Genomic DNA, 21,690 nt, shown 5'->3' with positions numbered 1-21,690 from the left:
AGTCCACGCGTGCGAATTATGATCAATAATTTCAATCGGTGATCCTGACATTTTATAATGCTTCGAACTGTATAATATTTCCCCGGTTAGTGTTTTTACTGTTATTGAGTATTTTAATTTACTTGATAGCGCAGCAACATCATTTATTGTTGCCCCGGTATTCTTAACCGAATCGCCCCAGGCTGTTATTATTTTACGTCGCAGATCGGTTAAACCGTTTCCTCGTTTTGCGTTTTTAAAATGTTCCATTACTCGCTCGGCTACACAATTCAACACCAACGACGTAGTCGTCGACGAAGTAAATGACGCAGTCATTCGCATCGGAGCGAGTTTATCAATTTTTGTTTTTTTTACAGGATATATTCCATAAATGACTGCGGTTACAGGATACGCTCGAGCGTAATATGGTATATCAATCCCGGTCAGCATTCCTGGTTTACAATTGCTGCTTAACAGAGCGGTCTTTCCGTTAGCAAGAACAGGGTCGAGTTTGTCACGGATAATCCACGTATCGTCTTCAACGTTGACAATAAATTTTATTATGAAAAAATATTTCTTTTCACGTTGATGAAAATCAATATAATCAATAATTGTTTTTGCTCGGGCATCAGTCATTGTAGCATCGATGATGACCTCATCACTGACATCGTCAGCGTCGCAGATAATTTTAAATGACGACCATGCATGAGATGCGCCGTCGTCGCGAAATTCTTTTTTACCCTCGTTGATAATATTAAACAGCTCAGTTAGATGCCGTCGTCGTGGATCCGGATTTAGCCTGTCAAGATCGAATCTCCCGGCGCCAACTGCGGATAATTTCGAAAACACTGTTATATTATATTTAAGACAAATATTTAAATAAGAAAATATTATACATACAATGAACAACTGCAAATGGTTAAAAGTCTGTGGTAAGCCCTGCAGGAAAGAATTCTGCGGTGAACACATACAGAGCATCAAACGAGGAAGCACAGGACCTATTCGTTGCCTGCGATGTGGCATTGGTGTCAGGGGTAAAACACAATTATGTGTGGGGTGTGGGGGGAAACGATACCGGGAACTCAAGCGATATTACAATAAAAAAATAACGGAGACGCGCTAAAATCCGAAAGTGATTATATAACTAAGTTTTCAGACAAATTATAAATTAGACAAATACATGAAGTATATATGAATCAAGAATTTGTCTCACATCCCACAATCAAGAATTACGAAGCATCTCGCAAGGGAATAGTGAGACACTGCAGGTTGAAAAAACCAGTTGGTGTTGTTACTAATTCTGGTTATCTCCATTTTAAGGTTTCTGGCGGTAAAAGCTACTATAATCATAGATTCGTGCACGAGTGTTTCCGCGGAGAGATCAAAAACGGCTTTGTAATTGATCATATTGATAATAATAAACTTAATAATAATTTATCCAATCTGAGAGTTGTGACGCAGAGCGAAAATTGCAAGGCTGGTAATACTGGCCGTAACAATAAAAGAGCCAAGAAGGTTGTTTCAATAAATTTAGGTACGAATGAACAAATAATATTTCAATCGATATATGCAGCCAGTAAGCATTTTGGTATCTGTGCACCCTCAGTACGAAAAGTCGCAGAAAAAATATATAAATCCGCGTTGGCAAAAAAGTATAATAATCAGAAAATTATATTTCGTTATCACGAGAATTTTCCAAACGGAGATAACTCTGCAGCGACTGTGTGAAAGTCAATGATACAATTACTTCCACCATGATTCTGTCAAGGTGACTTTGTCAAGGTGACTTTGTCAACAGAGCGCTATAACACTTTATAGGTGCGCTCAGACTATTTTCTGCACAAGGAAGTAAATAACCCACCTGTATAAATTTCACGACAGGTAGATCAGTATATAATAATTTTTAAACCCTGTATTATCAGATTGGAAAGTGGCACAATGGTAACGCGTTTGACTTTCGTCCCGGCGCTATCAAATGTCATGTTCGAATCCTCGTTACGGACATATTGTTCGACGGGCCCGATTTATAGGGTTTTTATAATAGTTGTGGGGGGGGTCGAACCCCAACGAAGTTGCACAACTTTCTCCGTTATCGCCCGTCAGGGGTGATCTTTTGCCCCAAACGGGATTGATTTGGGGGATAGGGGTGCAACTTCGTTGGATGTAGAATTATAATCCCGCATCTGTCTGTGTTGTCTATATGTTTGTACCGTCCTAGGATAAGTTATATGTTTGTGCCGTCTTAAGATAAGTTAGAATTAAGTTATATGTTTGTACCGTCCTAGGATAAGTTATATATACAATTGTAAAATGCAACTGCTGTAAATATACTTCTACTGCTGTAAATATGCTTCTACTGTAAATACTATATGTTTGTGCCGTCCCTAGGATAAGTTAGAATTAAGTACTAGGATAAGTTATATGTTATGTGTTGTCCCCATATGAGCCTTGCTAGCATATCAAATGGTAAGCTAGGAGGTTCACAAATGGGGAATGTCTCGTCGTTTCGCAAACACACCCTCTGGGCTTTCTAGACTGTTATTTGGCAGTTTAGGAGCTCAATCGGGGGTAGTGTTTCCGCCCCCTCCTGAGTTTGGTAGCCTATCATATGATAAGCTAGAGACTCAAAGGAGATGTGATGTTTTTTTATTTTAAATATATAAAAATATATATAAATATGAATCAAGAAAATATCAATAATGTGATTGATGCTATTAAAAAATTAGAAAAACAAGGATTTAATATATTACTAAATGTTGAAACTATTCTGTCAGATTTTGAATCATTATACGAAGCTAAGCGCGCAGGGCGTTATATTCTTCCTGCTCAATATCGATTCATAAAGATGATCCAAAATAATTTGTATAAATCACTGGCCAGCGTAGCGGAGACACAAATAAATGAATTTGTTCCACTGTCTCGTGCAATCGAAAAGATCAGGCTGGCACTGGCAGCCGAGTATGAAACAAAGAAGATAATTAACAATCGGGTCAGAAAATTAAAGCATTGAATGTCCGCTGATTTCATCAAAGGTGAAAATCCAGAGAATTTAGAAAGCAATGATAGCTTCGTCACGGATGACGAAGTAAATACCTCACCTTGATTGCATTACTTCCTTGACGTCGTCCTTGATTTCATCAAGGAAGTGAAATCGGGTACCTAGAAGTGAAATCGAAAGTAAAAAAAAAGTAATATTTTTTTTTTACTGTGTAAATTATGCAACTGTCCGATTTCGTTGGTTTGTACTAGCTGATACCCTATGAAAATCAGCGAAATTGTCAGTGGTAAAAAAAAATATATACAAAGTAAAATATTTTTAAGACATTTTTAAAAATCCTAAAGGATGGAAATATCGAAGATATTTCTACTGTAGTATTTTATCAAGATGATCGCGTGAAATGCACGAGTGAGCAACATTGAGGATTTGGTCTGCATCACAAGTAATCATCGTGATATTGTTTTCGCGGAGTTGCTTCAGCTGAAAATCTGTCAGTAAAAAATCATCATTGCCGTACTTATCGATGATTATTTTAACAACGCCCGGGAAATGGTTTCCGGTAAATATTTTTCGGATGAATTCTTCAAGCGCGCGCTTGTCAACGATGGAACATTTCACGTGTTGATACATACTATTATTTTCGCGTTCATTTAATATAATTTATTACGACAGTGCTGTCGCTGATGGTGATGTCGTTAGCGTTTCCCACAGTGCTATCATCGGAATCACTTTGTGATTCACAATCACTTTGTGTTTCACTGTCAGAGACATCTTCATCACTGACAACAAAATCACTGTCAAAATCACTTAGTGATTCACAAACATATTGTGTTTCCACGCTAGCGTTGGAAACACTTTGTGTTTCACTGTCAGTGGAAATGTCGGAGACATTTTCATCTTCATCATCGGAATCATACTTCTGGTAATTCGAAGATTTTTTGGACATTATTATGATAGCGATATCGCTAATTGAAAGTCCCTGAAAAATACTTCGTATTTTCACGACGAAACTCCTTTAAGATGGAAATCGTTTCACGATTTCACCAGCAAGTTTATACTAACAGTCTCGCCACGTAGGTCCAAAAGTCTACCCTGCTGGTCAGTGACTTTAAAATTTATCCTTGTCAGCGTAGGGTTATGACACCGCAGAAATACAGGATTGATTGGTTCTTGCACAATAAAAAATCCAGGTGGTTCTCTAGGAGTAAATGAATACAATATAAACCCTTGCTGGGCTTGATTTGATATTGTTTTGTCTATGTTGTAGCTGCCATCGATTACGTCACATACAAGATTGACCGCGACGACATCAGTGATATTTACTATCCCTGGAGAAATATGTCTGCCATCTCTCGCTGTGGAATTGTCAACGCTGAGGATAGTTGGCGGTGGCAATATTCGCTTGTACGCGTCAAGAATATCCGGGAAGTATTCATCGACGATATCAGTGACGTGTTTTCGTAGCGTGGAGAATTTCGAATAGGCGCTGTTGGCCGCGCTGTTTAGCCGCTCATACTCGTGTAATTTTGTTATCGCGCACGAGGATATTTTTTTCGCGATAATATTAGCAACTCCTGCAATCGTCGTTGATGCTGAAATTGTGATTGTGATCGCGATTGCAGTTGTCACTGGTGTCAGCGCTGACAATAGCACACCCGTGGATGCAACTACCGCGGATACCGAATACACTATTGTATCCAACACGGTCACACGCCGTTTGTATTTTTTTATCTTTGTTGCGCATTTGTCAATGGCGCTTTTCAACGTTGACTGCCATTCGCGTTCCTGATCATACCGGTATTGCTGAGTGTCTAATGTTGTCGTTGATGCTGATTTCATTTTTATTATTCAAAATCACCAGTGATTTTCAATTACGCGGTAACCAATTGATGCGTTTCTGCGACGAATTCCAAACACCACCAGTAAGATGTTGCGGTTAATTTCTTGTCTGCGGCTTCAAGTATAAATATTTCTTCGGTTCCGCTGTTCAATATTACAGTTACAACCCCGGAAAACCTGTCGGTGGAATGACGCCATGGAAACGTTGTGAAGATTTCAAATTTAGCGGCGGAAAACACAGACAACCTGTACACGCCAGTGGCTGTTGCTGTGTATTTGATAGTATTATTTTGTCGGGACCATGTTGCGAATCCCGATGATACCGTGAATACGATGTTGGTGATATGCCCGGGAGTAACTCTAGTGGGGACTTTAATCAGACTGGTTTTGTTAACGATCTCAGGAATCCCCGCTACGATGTTTTGCTGTGTTTGTTTGATAGTGTCAATGTCGGTCTTGATTTCAGAAAGTTTTATGTCGATGACTGGAGGAACCCCAAAGAACTTATCAATGGACTCATCAGCTTTTGCGAAGTTTCTTCGAAGTCTTGTAAACGAGCCCACGTGAACATCATACTCTGCCCGCAACGTGGCTAGTTTACCGTCAATGGTGTCTACATATTTTTTGTTGTTGGCATCTTCGGGACCTTCCGGATCCGCTAACACAGTTATTTTGTTACCGTTCATGCTGAGTTCACCTGTCATTGTATCACCGGTCTTTGCTACACGTCTTTCTGCAGCCTTCTGTGCATCATCTCGAAGCGCCGCGATTGATATCAACGAATCTCTGATTCTGCCGCTGTCAGTGAATACAACGATGTTGTCCGTGGTAGCTCCAATAACCCTGCGAATTATGTCATTCCACTTAATGTTACTGGTTTTTAGTTTGCCGTGCCTGTCCTGAAAAATAACAACCTCATCTGGGTCTATCCCGGTTAACGTTAAAAGATTATCAACTTCATCTTTGGTCGCATACTTCGATAAATCGATATCTTCTTTTTTTTCCCTTGGTTCTGCTTGATCTTCCGTAAATATCAACCATTATCAATTACAGGGTTGTTTAAATTTGGAAAAATCATTGATTTTTCAGCGTGTATTCATGCACGACTTTGTGAGGAGGACTCGCTGATTTCGAGATCGCATCAAGAACATTTAATACTTCACAGCCGCATATCGGAGGATCGGTTAGTGTTTGTGTTAGCAGCGTTGACTGCCAAACTGGAATGTTGGAAAATCTTTTTATGTACCTGAAAAACTCAACTGGCGGTGCTAGCCCGTACGAATCGAAATATATAATTCCACGTGGATCGATCGCGTAAGCAACCCAATGAGTTCCAGGATCTTCCTTGTTGTCGAGATTAATAATTCCTGTTTCTGTGCTGTTTGGTCGTGCCGGTAATTCATCTCGCATGAATACACCTCTGAAATTCTTTATACGTAACTGCGCGACAGCATCAAGTAAATCAAAATTGCTTAGCGGAAACTGCGTCATTGAAAGCGTTTTTAAAATCTTTTTGGGTACCATGACGCGGAAGTTCCTGGAAGTCTGAGACCGCGGCCTGTTTTTTTATAACCTGATCCTGTTTGTAGTTGTCTTGATGCTAATGCTCTTGCTATAGCTGATGCTGCTGCTGCTTTTACTTTTGCTAGAGCTGGTCCTGCTGCTGCCATCATAGCTGGTCCAAAATTTCTAGATGTTGGGATACTAGATTGTTGAAATGCTCTAGCAGCAAGCAATGGTCCCGCTAGGAGTGGTGCTATTTGTGATATATTTCCTCCTCGTTTGTTATATCCTTTTCCAACTGCTTTCTTAAGGGCCATTCCTGCTGCGGTTCCAACTGCTCCTAACGCTGCTGCCTTTGCTGCTGCGGCTGCTGCTGGTGCTAGTGTTGCGGCAAGTATTGGAATAAGTGGAAATATTCCACCGGACTTAACCATATCACGGACAGCTGTGGCAGTAAAATCAAGTCTGATTCCTCTTCCTGATGCTCTTGCGCGATTGATTTGATTAAGCTGTGTTTGAGTAACCGATAACTTATTTTGACCACCACTAAGTTGTCCGTGTTTAAGTGTTATTGACGTTCCAGACGCTGATGCTTGCTTTGATTTCAATTTGTTGATCTGACCAAGGGTCAGAGCGACGTTAGCGTGATGATATGACATTTTATTTATCAGAGATTGATCTAATTGACATGTTTTCGAAAACCTATAAGCTTTCCACGGGAGCATCGATGACTCTCATTCGGCCGCCAGTACCTTCAAACAACATTGCTTTATCGGAAAGTATGACCGCGACGGCTCTGTAATTAGCTATAGCTCCTCTATTCACGGTAGCCCTGAAGTGAATATCAACGACAGACTGTCTGGTTAAATCAAGATGCTCCAGCGAGAAGTAATAGATTGGATAATGAGATATAAAATCCAACTGTGATATTTGCAAACCAGTGTCGATATTTAGATCACGCGCTAGATACTTTGTCAATCGGTGATATGCACGTGCAACATGGTTGTTAGCAAAATTTAATTGTATATTTTCAGCTGGTTCTTGATGCCCGTTTATTTTCAGAGAAACGTCAGTGACACCAAGTTGATCAAATATCATATGCGAACGTGTTTGATCACCTAATCGTGCAACATCCTGAAAAGCAATGAAAATATGTCGCGGCGCTGAAACCCCCTGCTGTGTTGCTATATTCCACGTGAATAAACCATTGATGTTACTTTGAATACTATCTGTGGTTGTTGTAAACCACGATAGCAGCGTTTTGCCACCCTGATCCATGAAAGAAAGCAGTCGCTGTTCTTGGGCAAGTGCAGGGGACAGCACTGGCATCCACAGTGATAGTTTTGTTATTTCTACTTTACCAGCATCACCTATAGGTCGCCATAGCGCATCATTGTCGTCGCCTTTTCTAACAAGCACGACTGTATGTTTTGCTCCGAAAATTACCTTTCTGACACCCCGGCAAAATCCAAAGATATGAGACAGTGGAATTGCACATGAAAAATTTCTGCTATCACCTACTAGCGTTTGTCTGCGTGTAGCGAAACCTAAATTAAATTCCCGTTTATCTTGGTAAAACTTTGGTTAGATAAGGTCCTGTATGATGAAATGTAGTCAATGGGCTCCTTTCGGATACGATTCTGGTCTACGTTTTGAGGTAAATATTGAGGTTACATTGCCTTATTATTTGATAGTTTATTGAATTTACTATTACTCTTTATGTGGAAAGGGTGCAGTCATTAACAGAACAGTGATATTTTTGTATTCACCGAGTATTATGGTTAAGAATAATTTTTTATTCTATAAAATCGTTTAATTGCTTTTTGTTGTTTACATTTGCCCTTTCACTCATGTACAGTTCCGTTAGTTTGAACTAGAGATGAATGTTTAAGAGAAAGACGCAGTATAAGAGAAAGGGACTATATAAAATGCATTGTTTAAGAAAACCCAGCAAAAACAATTTATTCCTTGCTGAATAAAACAAGTAGAAAATTTAAAGCCACTTTTAGCAAAAGTCATCCCTCTGGATGCAGGCTGTTGCGGGTTCAAACTAATACCAAAGACTTTTGAAAATGGTACTAGCTTGGCGCTCAACATTAGGAAGCTAGTGTTAGGACTGGTCTGTCTGGTGTCAAAGTAATGTGACTGGGTGGGACATAATGCAACATGCCCCAGTCATAGCAATCACTGTAAACTTTCAATAAGCAACGCATGTTGCAACGAAAGCCGCCTTCCTTTGCTCTACCGGGTCTTAGAGACATTTAATGCAGCTTTTACATTATTCGGACACTATCTCGTTTGTTTGTTAAAAACAAAAGGCGTCAAGGATATAAAAATGCACAACACTTAGTCATTTTATTCATCAATTTATAAGTTCTAACCAGGTTGTCGCCTGTGGGTCCCAGACACTGTCAGGTTGTTGGCATATTGAATCAAACGGGAGTTTCTTTAGTAACACAGTCACTATATTTGTTTAGAAAGAAAGAAAAAAATAGATACGGCAAATATTAAACGCAGAAAACACAGTTTTTATTGAGAATTTTTTTTATTCTTTTCTGGACTCCAGAAGGGACAATTATCAGTCTGTTTGCTTGTTTACAAACGGTGTTAGGGACTCCCTGGCGACACTCAGTATATAACTTATAAATTGATTAATGAAATGACTAAGTTATTGTGTTTTTGTATATACTAGATGCTTTAAATTTTTAAAATCGGTTAAGGATAGAAATAAACGGCAGGGTGTGCGAATGCTATAGTAACACATTTGAGAAGATTACATAGCTCATACTTGTCTGGCTCTGCAAATTTAGGATAACATAAATTTAATACTTATTTACAAAGTATTATTAAGCATTCATAATTTCATTTTATATAAGGGACGTGCAAATGATATATTCAACAAAGTGAATTAGGACGATTCCCGAAAACACGTTCTTTTCCAGAAGGAACCTCTACAATGAACATATTTACAGTAAAAGTAATCTTATGATCAAATACAAAAATGAAACTGTCGTTGGTGTGATTAGGGAAATAAGAGCCAATATCTACAAAAACAAAGTTCTCAGAAGATTTATATTATGCGTCATTGTTCAACACGGTAGACATTTTACCCCCACCCCACCCCCCATCGACATCCTCACACTTGTAGTACAATTAAATGGATGGGCGAGTTTTAAGTCACGGCTCTGCAAATGTATATTAACCTAACTATATTCACTAAAAGCTCACTTTTGGTCATCCGCTGTGTTTGTGTATATATATATATATATATATATATATATATATATATATATATATATATATATATCTGTGTGTGTGTAACACTGATAATCTCCAGAAGCTTCTGAGAGCGATAATAGAACAATTATTTAAGACTAAAACATATATTATCTCATTTGTGTGTTATCAAAGTAACACTACGACACAAAGATTGTTTCCCAAAAATAACCACCACACTTCATACTTCCTTCATCGTCTGAGATACATGTTCAATGTAGGCTTTACTTTCATTATAATAATGGTTTCATTAATAGGGTTGAGTGGACGTAGAAAATGCATTGTCTGGAGTATCTTTGTGTGATAATTGTTTTCCTCAGTAATAAATGGGTTTTAGTTTCATTTGCTACAAGTTAGGCTACTACTAGTGGCAGTGGTGACGTTTTGCTTTGGTTTCGACCGTGTTATTATTGGTCCGCGCATACAGAAAAGATCATTAGAACTAATTTATGGAGTGATATCAAATGTGGTTAGTTTGTATGCATATAAGACTGGTGTGATTATATTTGCATGCAACAATGGCAATGTTGTTATTTGTAATAATCATAAAAAACATTATTTTGAAAATGTACCTCTCATGTACATTTTTCTGTCAGAAGATTTTGATTAAAGTATCATTCTTTAACTGATGTAACATATTAATTTAGGTAACATCAGTATAAAAAATGTGTGTGTATAAGAGAGAGAGAGAGAGAGAGAGAGAGAGAGAGAGAGCTTCATTACATGTTTGTTAAAAACTGGCCTATAAGGCATGGAAAAAATTACTGCGAAATCATCAATAGTCTTATATAAACCACTGTTAGAAGAGGCGTTTATTTGTTAATTCATTAATTGCTTCGGTTTAGGAAAAACCGTCATTGGCAAACAAGACAAAAATATCTCATTGCTTTTTGTTCATGTATCTTCTACAAATACAGAAGAAATCACATAGTTTGCACGAATTCAACAGCAGAAGTGCGTTTGAAAAAACATCAGTTTGAGTAAAAACGACCAATAAAATTATCCCGTGTTATGTTAATAGTCACAACGTTCTTCTTACACTTTCACAGACTCATGAATTCATATGCTTAATTTATTGTTGCAGCCAATATATATAATTGCCTTGTGTACTGAAACATTTGTATTCTCTCTCTCTGACTCTCTCTCTGAATTGTTTATCCTTATTAAAACAAACTCCAGGATTACTCTGCTGCGAGAAACTAACCGTATTCTGAAACTGAAAAATGTGAAATTCCAGTCTAGAGCTAAGACCTCGATTAGAGATTGATTTGATGACGCATATATGGTTTGGTAAATTATTTCCTTCATAGCATTAAATAATAGAGTGAAGAAAGAGAACTACGAGACCTAGCAACAACTCGTTGTACATATATACCGGATATTGGATATCGCCATCTACAATTTTGTCAGAACTCTTTATACAGCCGAAGTTAACAATTCACTTTTGTTCCTTTTGACACTGTTCCAAAAATGTCGTTTAACAGCGAGCATATGCCCGTTCATTATCACCACCGCTTGTACGTGATCCCTAATTTTAAAAAGTGTCAGAATTAGATTTGTCATCGCATCTCTGCAGTCTATGATTCTGATGCGGATCTTAAGACGTATTTCAGTTATCTAGAACGCATCATCCGTCATTCTGCTTTGCACCACAGGCTGTGAACCACACATGACTACCTTAGAGAATTACGGTTCTTGACTACAATCTAACATAATATACCGTTTCTTGAGATTTTGAATACATTGCTAAAATGTGGAGAACCACATCTTGGTGCAAAATCATGGCTATTCTAATCAAGATATGCGTTTTTCTTATGCTGTTTGGAATATATGATACAACAGGTAAGCGATAAACTGATGTAGTATAATGTTTCCAATGTGGTACTATGGAATTCGTAATAAACTGAGAATAAGACTTCACTATATGTTCTAAAAAATGTAAAGGTATAAAACAAAACAAGACATCGACAGTTCTTTCCGACTGACAATGATATCTATTGAGTTTTCCTTACTATGAATTCTACGACGCAATTGTGAAAGGCAGCAAATGACGAGTACACACACACACACACACACACACACACACACACACACACGCGCGCACGCATTATAGTCTGTACTGTATCATTGATATACCACGAACTTTCTTTTAATGAAAAATTCATGCAACTATACAACTAGTGGTATGTCAAAGATACAGAGTTCATACTTCACATAGATTTTATTGATATTATATACAAATACACATATCTGCATTTCCAACAAATTAAGATTACCTACAGAATGAATGAACTCGTCTCAGCCCTGTCGAGTGTATCCGCCACAAAATGTTGTTGTTGTTGTAGGGTTTAACGTCATTTATCAGCACACGATATACATGGTGGCCAGTATTAATGGTGGAGGAAGAACCTGGGAAAACCCCGGAAAGAACAACCGACCCACGAGAAGCTACTGGAAAGCTTTCTCACATACCTACATTAGGCGAATCCGAGACTCGAACCCACGCAGACAGAGGTGAGATGGCAGTGATCCATAACGGAGAGGGCTTTAGACCACTCGGCCACTCGGGGCCCCTGCCATAAAATGTAGTTTATTTCTTTTTGTGAGTAATCGCAATATCATTTGCATATTGAAATGCGACTTCTTTCATTTCAGCTTCTACTTTTATTTTCATTGATTAAATATATATAAAAGCACTCTAATGATTTAAACCTGAAAGAAGAAAGTAGAGAACTACAAATACAGCATGGTGAGCTTCTGTAACATTAACTAGCAGACATTCACATTCCGGCTGGCGTACTGAAACAAGCGTGAACTATAAACTAACCCACAAGAGGTACTCCAAACATTTATAGTTATTTTCAGTTAATTTAAGTGGTTATTGTGATTTATTTAATCAACCATGCAGTTGTTTCTGAGAGAGAGAGAGAGAGAGAGAGAGAGAGAGAGAGAGAGAGAGAGAGAGAGAGAAAGATGTGCTGGTGCGGTTGGGGAGATTTTCATAACGCATTTGTTCAATGCCTATCCCAATGTTTCTTAAGAACAAACAAAGCATTACATATATTATAGTATGTTCCCCCTCCTAACCCATACATTTATCTTATAATATCGCCAGGCTGTTGCAACTTTGTATAATTGGTATTGTGAACACTGTAGTAAAATCTCACGGATCGTGTACACCTACCAGTTACCAAGACCATGTTCTTCTAGGTGCGCAAATTCAGTTTTATTTTTCCCTCACACTCCACAGACCAGAGCCGGATTACCAAATATGCAGAGTAGGCACCCTATGGGCTCCACGGCAACGGATGAAAATAATATTGATAAAACGAATTAGGAGATCATTTGCGAGGGTGGCTCCAATATTTCCACTGCCTAAGGGCCTCCACAGGGATTAATCAGGCACTGCCACAGACTTCCCCGTATTATCTTCCTTACGCATGAGAGAGAGAGAGAGAGAGAGAGAGAGAGAGAGAGAGAGAGAGAGAGATTCATCAGAGATGTATCGAATATAGAAGCGATCACTAGCTTTTGAAATATAACCTAAATCTGAAAAATTGTTTCTAATTGCGTATGTATGGGACATGGGGCAATCGCAGTTTAATATAACAGTAGCACTGTTATAAGATTTTGCTTTATATCACCTCTTTAAAAGCCATGCTATTTATAAAGTATGTGGTGTTTATATATATATATATATATATATATATATATATATATATATATATATATATATTATTTGACTCATCTGACAGGGATAGGCTGAAGTTAAAAATAAACATTTTAACATATAAGAAATATGGACTATATTTTTAGCTAAAAGAGGGAATTAATACTTGCAGAGTCATAACACTTCCAGAACAAATGAAAAATTGGATGAACGGATATAAATGTTCGTGTGCTTCTAAAACCTATCACTTCTGATTTTCAATAAAGCAATCGAAATGTAATTATCACATTTTAATCATATTTCAAATGATGTTTTTTTTTTTGCAGGATGGAAACCTGAGATATATGCTAAGGGAGAAAATGTGACCGTACCTAAAATGAATGGAAAACAAAATTTAGAAATAACCTTCTTTGGTTTCACCAGTAAGCTACATGTCACTAACGTAATGGTCTATGACTCAAGGACGAATGTTAATGCGGTCATATCTATTAACAAAAATTACACTGGACGTATAATCGAAATGAACAATGGCACTCTCAATTTTCTCTTATTAAATGTCAATTTTATGGACAGTGGAAATTATACAGTCTCTACAATGGACAGTTCCGTGGAGAAAGAGAGAAAAAGCATTTTTGTCCCACGTAAGTTTTCTTATTATTTTGTATGCAAGGTAGCCAGAACAGGGGCGCCAACTGTTTTAAAACTATTTTGTAAATAATATTTATTGATGCACCACAAACTCATGGGATAAATATTATCCTGCCCTAATGGAAGTCTCGCTCTCTCACCGTTTGCTCCTGGCTGCCCATCCCACTGTTTCGTCGCCACTTGAATGGTAGGCACACATTTAAATCAAATACAGTCCCGTTTCAACGGACTAAAAATGTACATTCATTGTTAAGAATCAATTATAACTGATCACTCTCACATCCCGATACTTCAGTAGTTTGTACCAAAAATAATTGTTTTTATAAAAAAGGAAACGTTCAACACGTATTTTTTCGTTCCTACTGGATATGAAATGGCCATATAAAGATACAAGAACCATAGTCCCGTTTAAAGCTGAATCGACAGAACCAAACAAGTTTAATCGTCCAACGGATGCTAGTACCCATCGACTTCCGACAAAGCAGAATCCATTAGTGGTAACGGACCAGCAGATAATGGAGCCTATTACAACTTGATGGGTCCATAATGTTATGTTCTCTGCTCAGATGCGAGTTGATATTCGTGATAAAGAAGACGTTGGACACTCCTTTGCTGTTGGTCCTTATTTACTAGTCAGAGAACGCAGCCATTTCATTGTATCTTTCAGCTTTATCCTTTGGTACGATTGATTTTTTTAGATTGAAATGTGACACAGAAGAAATTGTGCAATATTCCTAAATGTCCCGAAATATTTATATTCTACATACAAAATTTATCAATTATACACAAGGACAGTAGTTGCTATAACTAGTGAAATGTCGTGTTCCCCCCACCCTTTTCACTTATTTAAAATACATGTTAATTCACTTAATTATAAAAATATATGTTTATTTCGTTTTTCATTGAAATTGCTTGTATTATATTTTGAGTTGAAATTTTATTTTGGTCTTTCTTCTATGAAATTCTGACATAACGTTATGTATACTCATGTTTTTGTCATTTTTATTTCTATCAAAGGACCTCGATAAGTGAATTATTGCTTAGTTAAGCAATAATACAATATGTTTACAAGCAACCCTTAACCAGAGTATCATAATGGTCATTCACTCAATCAGAACGATGAGAGACATATACGATTCAGAATACGATAATGTTAAAGTCAACAGATCTTTGAAATTTTTTACAGGCTGTCACACTTATTACTCTTTAAACAAACATTCGGTTGCAGATATTATTTGTTATAATACCTTGAATTTTATGTTGTAGGTACGGTGATACGTGTACAAGACGGTGCATCGTTGATTGTTCAGTTTATGTGTAACAAAACGAATATATCTTCAATTAAAATTGAGATGATCGATCCTACACATCTTCTTATTGCAATCTATGACGTGAAACAGGCAAACTGTTCAGAGTATCTGTATACGGATCGAATAGAAAACTGTGTATTGAATGAAAACATTTTTTCTTTAACGTTGGAAAAAGTATCATGGTTAGACATTGGCACGTATGTTACCTGGGATGATAAGGGATTTCTTTTGGATTCAATACATCTCGCCCTTCAAGGTAAATGTGTCTTGCAAATTATATGATGCACCTATTAACTCTTTGCTCGAAGAATATCACATAGTAGAAGTTCATTTGATACATTTTCCATGACAATTATAGTGGTAAAATTTATAAAGTGTTAGTTAATTGTAAGAGATTAACGACATTATAATAATATTTTAAATGTTTTGATGGGTGTTTGATATTCAGTGAGTCAATATGTAAATAAATAAATAATTAAAAAATCCATTGTTAAAAACTAGGCGATAAGAAAGATATGAAATTAGTTTTATGCAGAGGAAGAAGGTCCTTGAGATATTTGAGTACATTTTTTAATTTACTAGTGTCCGGTTCATAAGCAATTGGTATATATATATATATATATATATATATATATATATATATATATATATATATATATATATATATATATATATATATATATATATATATATATATAATCTCGTTTTAATTTTGTATTCGCATATATTTGTCCCTCTACCGTTTAGTTTAGTTATGTATTTTTCTTCAGGTATTTTCTTAGCTGTTAAAAGAGATCATTTAATTTGTAAGAAAAAATGAATGAGTTTTGTCTTGGCTTTTTCATAGGGGTATGTCCCTTATGTGATTTACACTTGACTGCTTGTTAATTAAGATATTTGGAACAAAGTAGGATCGTTTCAGATGTGTTGTGTCTATACTAAGTGGTATGTTATTTAATTTGTACAATAATAAACAAGTCTGTATGCAGTATTCCTTTATATTCTTTAAATTCTCTCATGATTGGCAATGATGCGATGGGTTGTGGTACATTTCTTTACCATACAAACAGTTCGATTGAAAATTACTTCCACCATCACCCCTTTTACAACGAAAAATTTAAGCACGGACTGTCTTGATTATTACACGCAGTCAAATCTTAATCATGTAAGGGTCATAATCCTATGAAAAAAATCAAAGGAAAACTCATTCAGTTTTTTTCTTGCAAACTAATTTATATTAAAATTTGATTTAGGGATTCTAATTTATTTCAACAACTGAGGTGATACCTGTAAAAAAAGACGCAAACAAAACGATAAATGAACATGATCGTTGTACTAAATACCCGAGTTAGAGTGGATCTTTCAGGAATTCTTTTTTCCCCATTAGTATAATTCTTTAATTTTATTTTCGCTTAGAAGACACCACAACATCAAACCTGGAAACTACAAAAGGGTATGTCACTGTACCGTCTACTGCAAATGCAAAACAAGATGGTAAGTATTGAAGTTGAAACGAAAATTAGTGTCTTGAACATTTGTTTTTCTAACTGTTCATTTAAAGAAAAGAACATAACGCCTTAAAACAAATAGGTAAAGAACTATAAACATAGAAAGAACTCAAAACGGGCACAAATTAATGTAATTACAATACAACAAAGACCTTTATTGCATATTTTTCAAACATGATCATTTATATCTTCATTATACTGGTTGAAATGTTGTAATCTTTAACATAAACGTTTATCTCTTAAGTTATCTATATTATCATCCACTGCATTATGATTATTCTGAGCAACTTGATAGCTAAGTCTCCATTTTGAGAAATGTGGAATGCCCATTAATAAATTGTTCAGGTTATGTGTAACAAAACGAATATATCTTCGATTAAAATTGAGATGATCAAGCCTACACGTTTTCTTATTGCAATCTATGACGTGAAACAGGCAAACTGTCCAGAGTATCTGTATACGAGTCCAGTAGAAATCTGTGTATTGAATGTAAACAGTATTTCTTTAACGTTGCAAAACGTATCATGGTTAGACAAGGGCACGTATGTTCCCTGGGATGACAATAGATTCCTTTTGGATTCAATAGACCTCGACATTCAATGTAAATTTGGCTTGCAGATGAAATGAACCACGTATTAACTCTTTGCTCGAAGAATGTCACATAGTACAAGATCATTTGATACACTTTCCATGACAATTATAGTGGTAAAATGAGTAAAGTGTTAATTATTATAAGAGATTAACAACATTATAACACTATTGTAAGTGTTTTGATGGGTGTTTGATATTCAGTGAGTCAATATGTAAATAAATAAATAATTAAAAAATCTATTGTTAAAAACTAGGCGATAAGAAAGATATGAAATTAGTTTTATGCAGCGGAAGAAGCTCTATGAGTTATTTGAGTACATTTTTTAAATTTATTAGTGTCCAGCTCACTATCAATTGGTATGTATATATATATATATATATATATATATATATATATATATATATATATATATATATATATATATATATATATATATATAATCTCGTTTTAATTTTGTATTCGCGTATATTTGTCCCTTTGTCGTTTTGTTTAGTTATGTATTTTTCTACAGATATTTTCTTAGCTGTTGAAAGAGATCATTTAATTTGTAAGAAATAATGAATGAGTTTTGTCTTGGCTTTTTCATAGGGTTATGTCCCTTATGTGATTTACACTTGGCTGCTTGTTAATTAAGATATTTGGAACAAAGTAGGATCGTTTCAGATGTGTTGTGTCTATACTAAGTGGTATGTTATTTAATTTGTACAATGATAAACAAGTCTGTGTGCAGTATTCTCTTATATTCTTTAAATTCTCTCATGATTGGCAAATATGCAATAGGTTGTGGTACATTTCTTTACCATACAAACAGTTCGATTGAAAATTACTTCCACCATCACCCCTTTTACAACGAAAAATTTAAACACGGACTGTCTTGATTATTACACGCAGTCAAATCTTAATCATGTAAGGGTCATAATCCTATGAAAAAAATCAAAGGAAAACTCATTCAGTTTTTTTCTTGCAAACTAAATTATTTTAAAATTTGATTTAGAGATTCTGATTTATTTCAACAACTGAGGTGATGCCTGTAAAAAATACACAAACAAAACGATAAATGAACATGATCGTTGTACTAAATACCCGAGTTAGAGTGGATCTTTCAGGAATTCTTTTTTCCCCATTAGTATAATTCTTTAATTTTATTTTCGCTTAGAAGACACCACAACATCAATCCTTGAAACTACAAAAGGGTATGTCACTGTACCGTCTACTGCAAATGCAAAACAAGATGGTAAGTATTGAAGTTGAAACGAAAATTAGTGTCTTGAACATTTGGTTTTCTAACTGCATTTGAAGAAAAGAAAATAACGCCTTAAGACAAATAGTTAGAGAACTATGAATATAGAAAGAACTCAAAACGGGCAAAAATTAAAGTAATTACAATACAACAAGACCATTATTGCATATTTTTCAAACATGATCATTTATATCTTCATTATACTGTTTGAAATGTTGTAATCTTTAACATAAACGTTTATCTCTTAAGTTATCTATATGATCATCCACTGCATCATGATTATTCTGATCAACTTGATAGCTAAGTCTCCATTTTGAGAAATGTGCAATGCCCATTCATAAATTGTTTAGTATATGTGTAACAAAACGAACATATCTTCGATTAAAATTGAGATGATCGATCCTACACATCTTCCTATTGCAATCTATGACGTAAAACAGGCAAACTGTTCAGGGTATCTGTGTACGAGTGGAATAGAAAGCTGTGTATTGAATGTAAACAGTTTTTCTTTAACGTTGCAAAAAGTATCATGGTTAGACAAGGGCAACTATGCTGCCTGGGATGACAATGGATTCCTTTTGGATTCAATAGATCTCAACGTTCAATGTAAATTTGTCTTGCAAATGAAATGGACCAAGTATTAACTCTTTGCTCGACGAATATCACATAGTACATGATCATTTGATACATTTTCCATGACAATTATTCTGGTAAAATGTATAAAGTGTTAATTATTATAAGAAATTAACGGCATTATAACAGTACTTTAATTTGTTTGATGGGTGTTTGATATTCAGTGAGTCAATATGTAAATAAATAATTAAAAAATCTATTGTTCAAAACTAGGCGATAAGAAAGATATGAAATTAGTTTTATGCAGAGGAAGAAGCTCTTTGAGATATTTGAGTACATTTTTTAAATTTATTAGTGTCCAGCTCACTATCAATTGGTATATATATATATATATATATATATATATATATATATATATATATATATATATATATATATATATATATATATATATATATATAATCTCGTTTTAATTTTGTATTCGCGTATATTTGTCCCTTTGTCGTTTTGTTTAGTTATGTATTTTTCTACAGATATTTTCTTAGCTGTTGAAAGAGATCATTTAATTTGTAAGAAAAAATGAATGAGTTTTGTATTGGCTTTTTCATAGGGTTATGTCCCTTATGTGAATTACACTTGACTGCTTGTTAATTAAGATATTTGGATCAAATTAGGTTCATTTCAGATGTGTTGCATCTATACTAAGTGCTGTTATTTAATTTGTACAATAATAACCAAGTCTGTATGCAGTATTCTGTTATATTCTGTAAAGTCTCTCATGATTGGCCAATATGCGATTGTTCGGGTATATTTCTTACTATACAAACAGTTCGATTTAAAAGTACTTCCGCTATCACTCGCGTGTCAAAAAACGGCTAAAAACGGACTGTTTTGATTATTACACGCAGTCAAATCTAAATCATGTAAGGGTCATAATCGTAGGAAAAAATCAAAGAAGAAAACTCATTCAGTTTGTTTCTGGCAAACTAAATGTGTTAAAATTTGATTCAGAGATTCTTATTTCTTTCAATAACTGAGATGATACCTGTAAAAAATACATAACGAAACAAAACTATAACGGGACCAAGCAATTTGGATGAACAGAAAAAATATAATTTCAACGCTTTTGTGGAAGTGATAAGTTTGCTAATGACCTGAGTTAGAGTGAATCTTTTAGGAAATATTTTTTCGTGATCCATATAATTCTTTCATTTTATTTTCTCTTCGAAGACACCACAACATCAAACCTGGAGAATGCGAAAGGGTATATCACTCTATCGTCTACGGCAAATGCAAAAGAAAATGGTAAGTAGTGAAATTAAAAAGCAAATTAGTGTCTTAAACATTTGTTTATCAAACTCTGCATGTAAACAAAAATGAAGTAACGACTTAAAACAAATAATTAAACAAATATAAATGAAGAAAAAAACTCAAAACGGGCAAAATTTAATGGAATTAAAATACAACGAAGTCCTTTATTGCATATTTTGCAAACATGATTATTTGTCAGTTGTATAGAGGGGCGGTATAGGGTCTGTCGAAATCACAGTCAAAAATGTGTCGCAAAACTATGGGGTCTATGGAACTTTGACATAGTTGGGTCTGTATAGGGTCAAGGGGAATTTAACATAGGGAAAATGGATTGAGCCTGTATAGGGTCAGTAGGATTGGAACAGGGGTGACTCCACGGCAAGTGGCTGACTTCAATCGGGACCAAAGAGCGGGAAAAAACCTAGAACGTTTGGCGGGACATAGACATATATAACACATACAACATACAACATACAGATATAGAATATCAATCCATCACACAATAAGTTATACAACCGACTAAAATATTTTTAGGGTAGAAAGCAAATTTTTTTTCTAGGCATATCAGTGTCCCTTAAAATTGCATTTTGGTTCTTCTTCTGTTTTCTCCCCTTCTTCCACCATCTCCTCACTCTCTCTATTAACCCCTTCTTTGTTTCCTTCTCTGGCATTCAGTCAGAATGTCCTATGGATATAAAAATTTCCTGCACCTTGATCCAGTTTTGATTCAGTCTTTCAAAGTCCTCCTTTTCTTTCTGTTTTCTTTGTCCTTTCTCTCCTTTGAACAGTTATCTTTTATTTTCTTCACTTCCTCTTTCAATACATTTCTCAGCATTTCTTCAGCTTTCTTTAATTGGTTTAATCCCCATTTCACAAAAGACCAATCTGTCAACTTTTCTATATGCTTTAAAACACACATGACTTTCATCACACCATCAAGTGCCTCGTTTACTGTTTCCAACTCTAATATACCTAGGGTGAATGAAGCCTCTTAAACTCTTCACTTCCTCGTCTATCATGTATTTAATCAGATCTCTCGCTACTTTCGGATTGGTCACAAAGTCTAGGCTACCTAGATACTTCCATTCATATGCAAGCCTTTCCACTACACAAGCCAGCCAATACCATCTCTCTTTTAGGTTGTTAAACAAATCCATTTTCCAGACGTGTTGACCAGTCAACGCTGGGTAGCCAGACTGATTGACTGACTAATTGGATTGAAGTGGTTTTTCGTACATATGCA

General features: G+C 35.6%; 1 protein-coding gene across 1 annotated transcript in view; it reads left to right on the top strand.

The window, feature by feature from the left end:
* The first annotated feature begins 11,022 nt into the window (after nucleotides 1–11,022).
* Nucleotides 11,023–21,690, top strand: part of LOC149771702 (uncharacterized) — a 45,486-nt gene continuing 34,818 nt past the window's right edge. The window contains exons 1-6 of the mRNA XM_089948192.1: nucleotides 11,023–11,437; nucleotides 13,592–13,906; nucleotides 15,180–15,479; nucleotides 16,640–16,717; nucleotides 18,480–18,557; nucleotides 20,367–20,441. Of these exons, the coding sequence (XP_089804318.1) occupies nucleotides 11,347–11,437; nucleotides 13,592–13,906; nucleotides 15,180–15,479; nucleotides 16,640–16,717; nucleotides 18,480–18,557; nucleotides 20,367–20,441 (937 nt within the window). The 5' untranslated portion in view covers nucleotides 11,023–11,346. The remainder of the gene's footprint in view (nucleotides 11,438–13,591; nucleotides 13,907–15,179; nucleotides 15,480–16,639; nucleotides 16,718–18,479; nucleotides 18,558–20,366; nucleotides 20,442–21,690) is intronic.

The sequence above is a fragment of the Sinohyriopsis cumingii genome, unplaced genomic scaffold (genome assembly GCF_028554795.1).
Source record: "Sinohyriopsis cumingii isolate HCF-2022 unplaced genomic scaffold, ASM2855479v2 utg001710l, whole genome shotgun sequence".
Taxonomy (NCBI): domain Eukaryota; kingdom Metazoa; phylum Mollusca; class Bivalvia; order Unionida; family Unionidae; genus Sinohyriopsis; species Sinohyriopsis cumingii.
The sequence above is the reverse complement of the archived record's forward strand: the minus strand, read 5'-3'. Positions and strand labels throughout refer to the sequence as shown.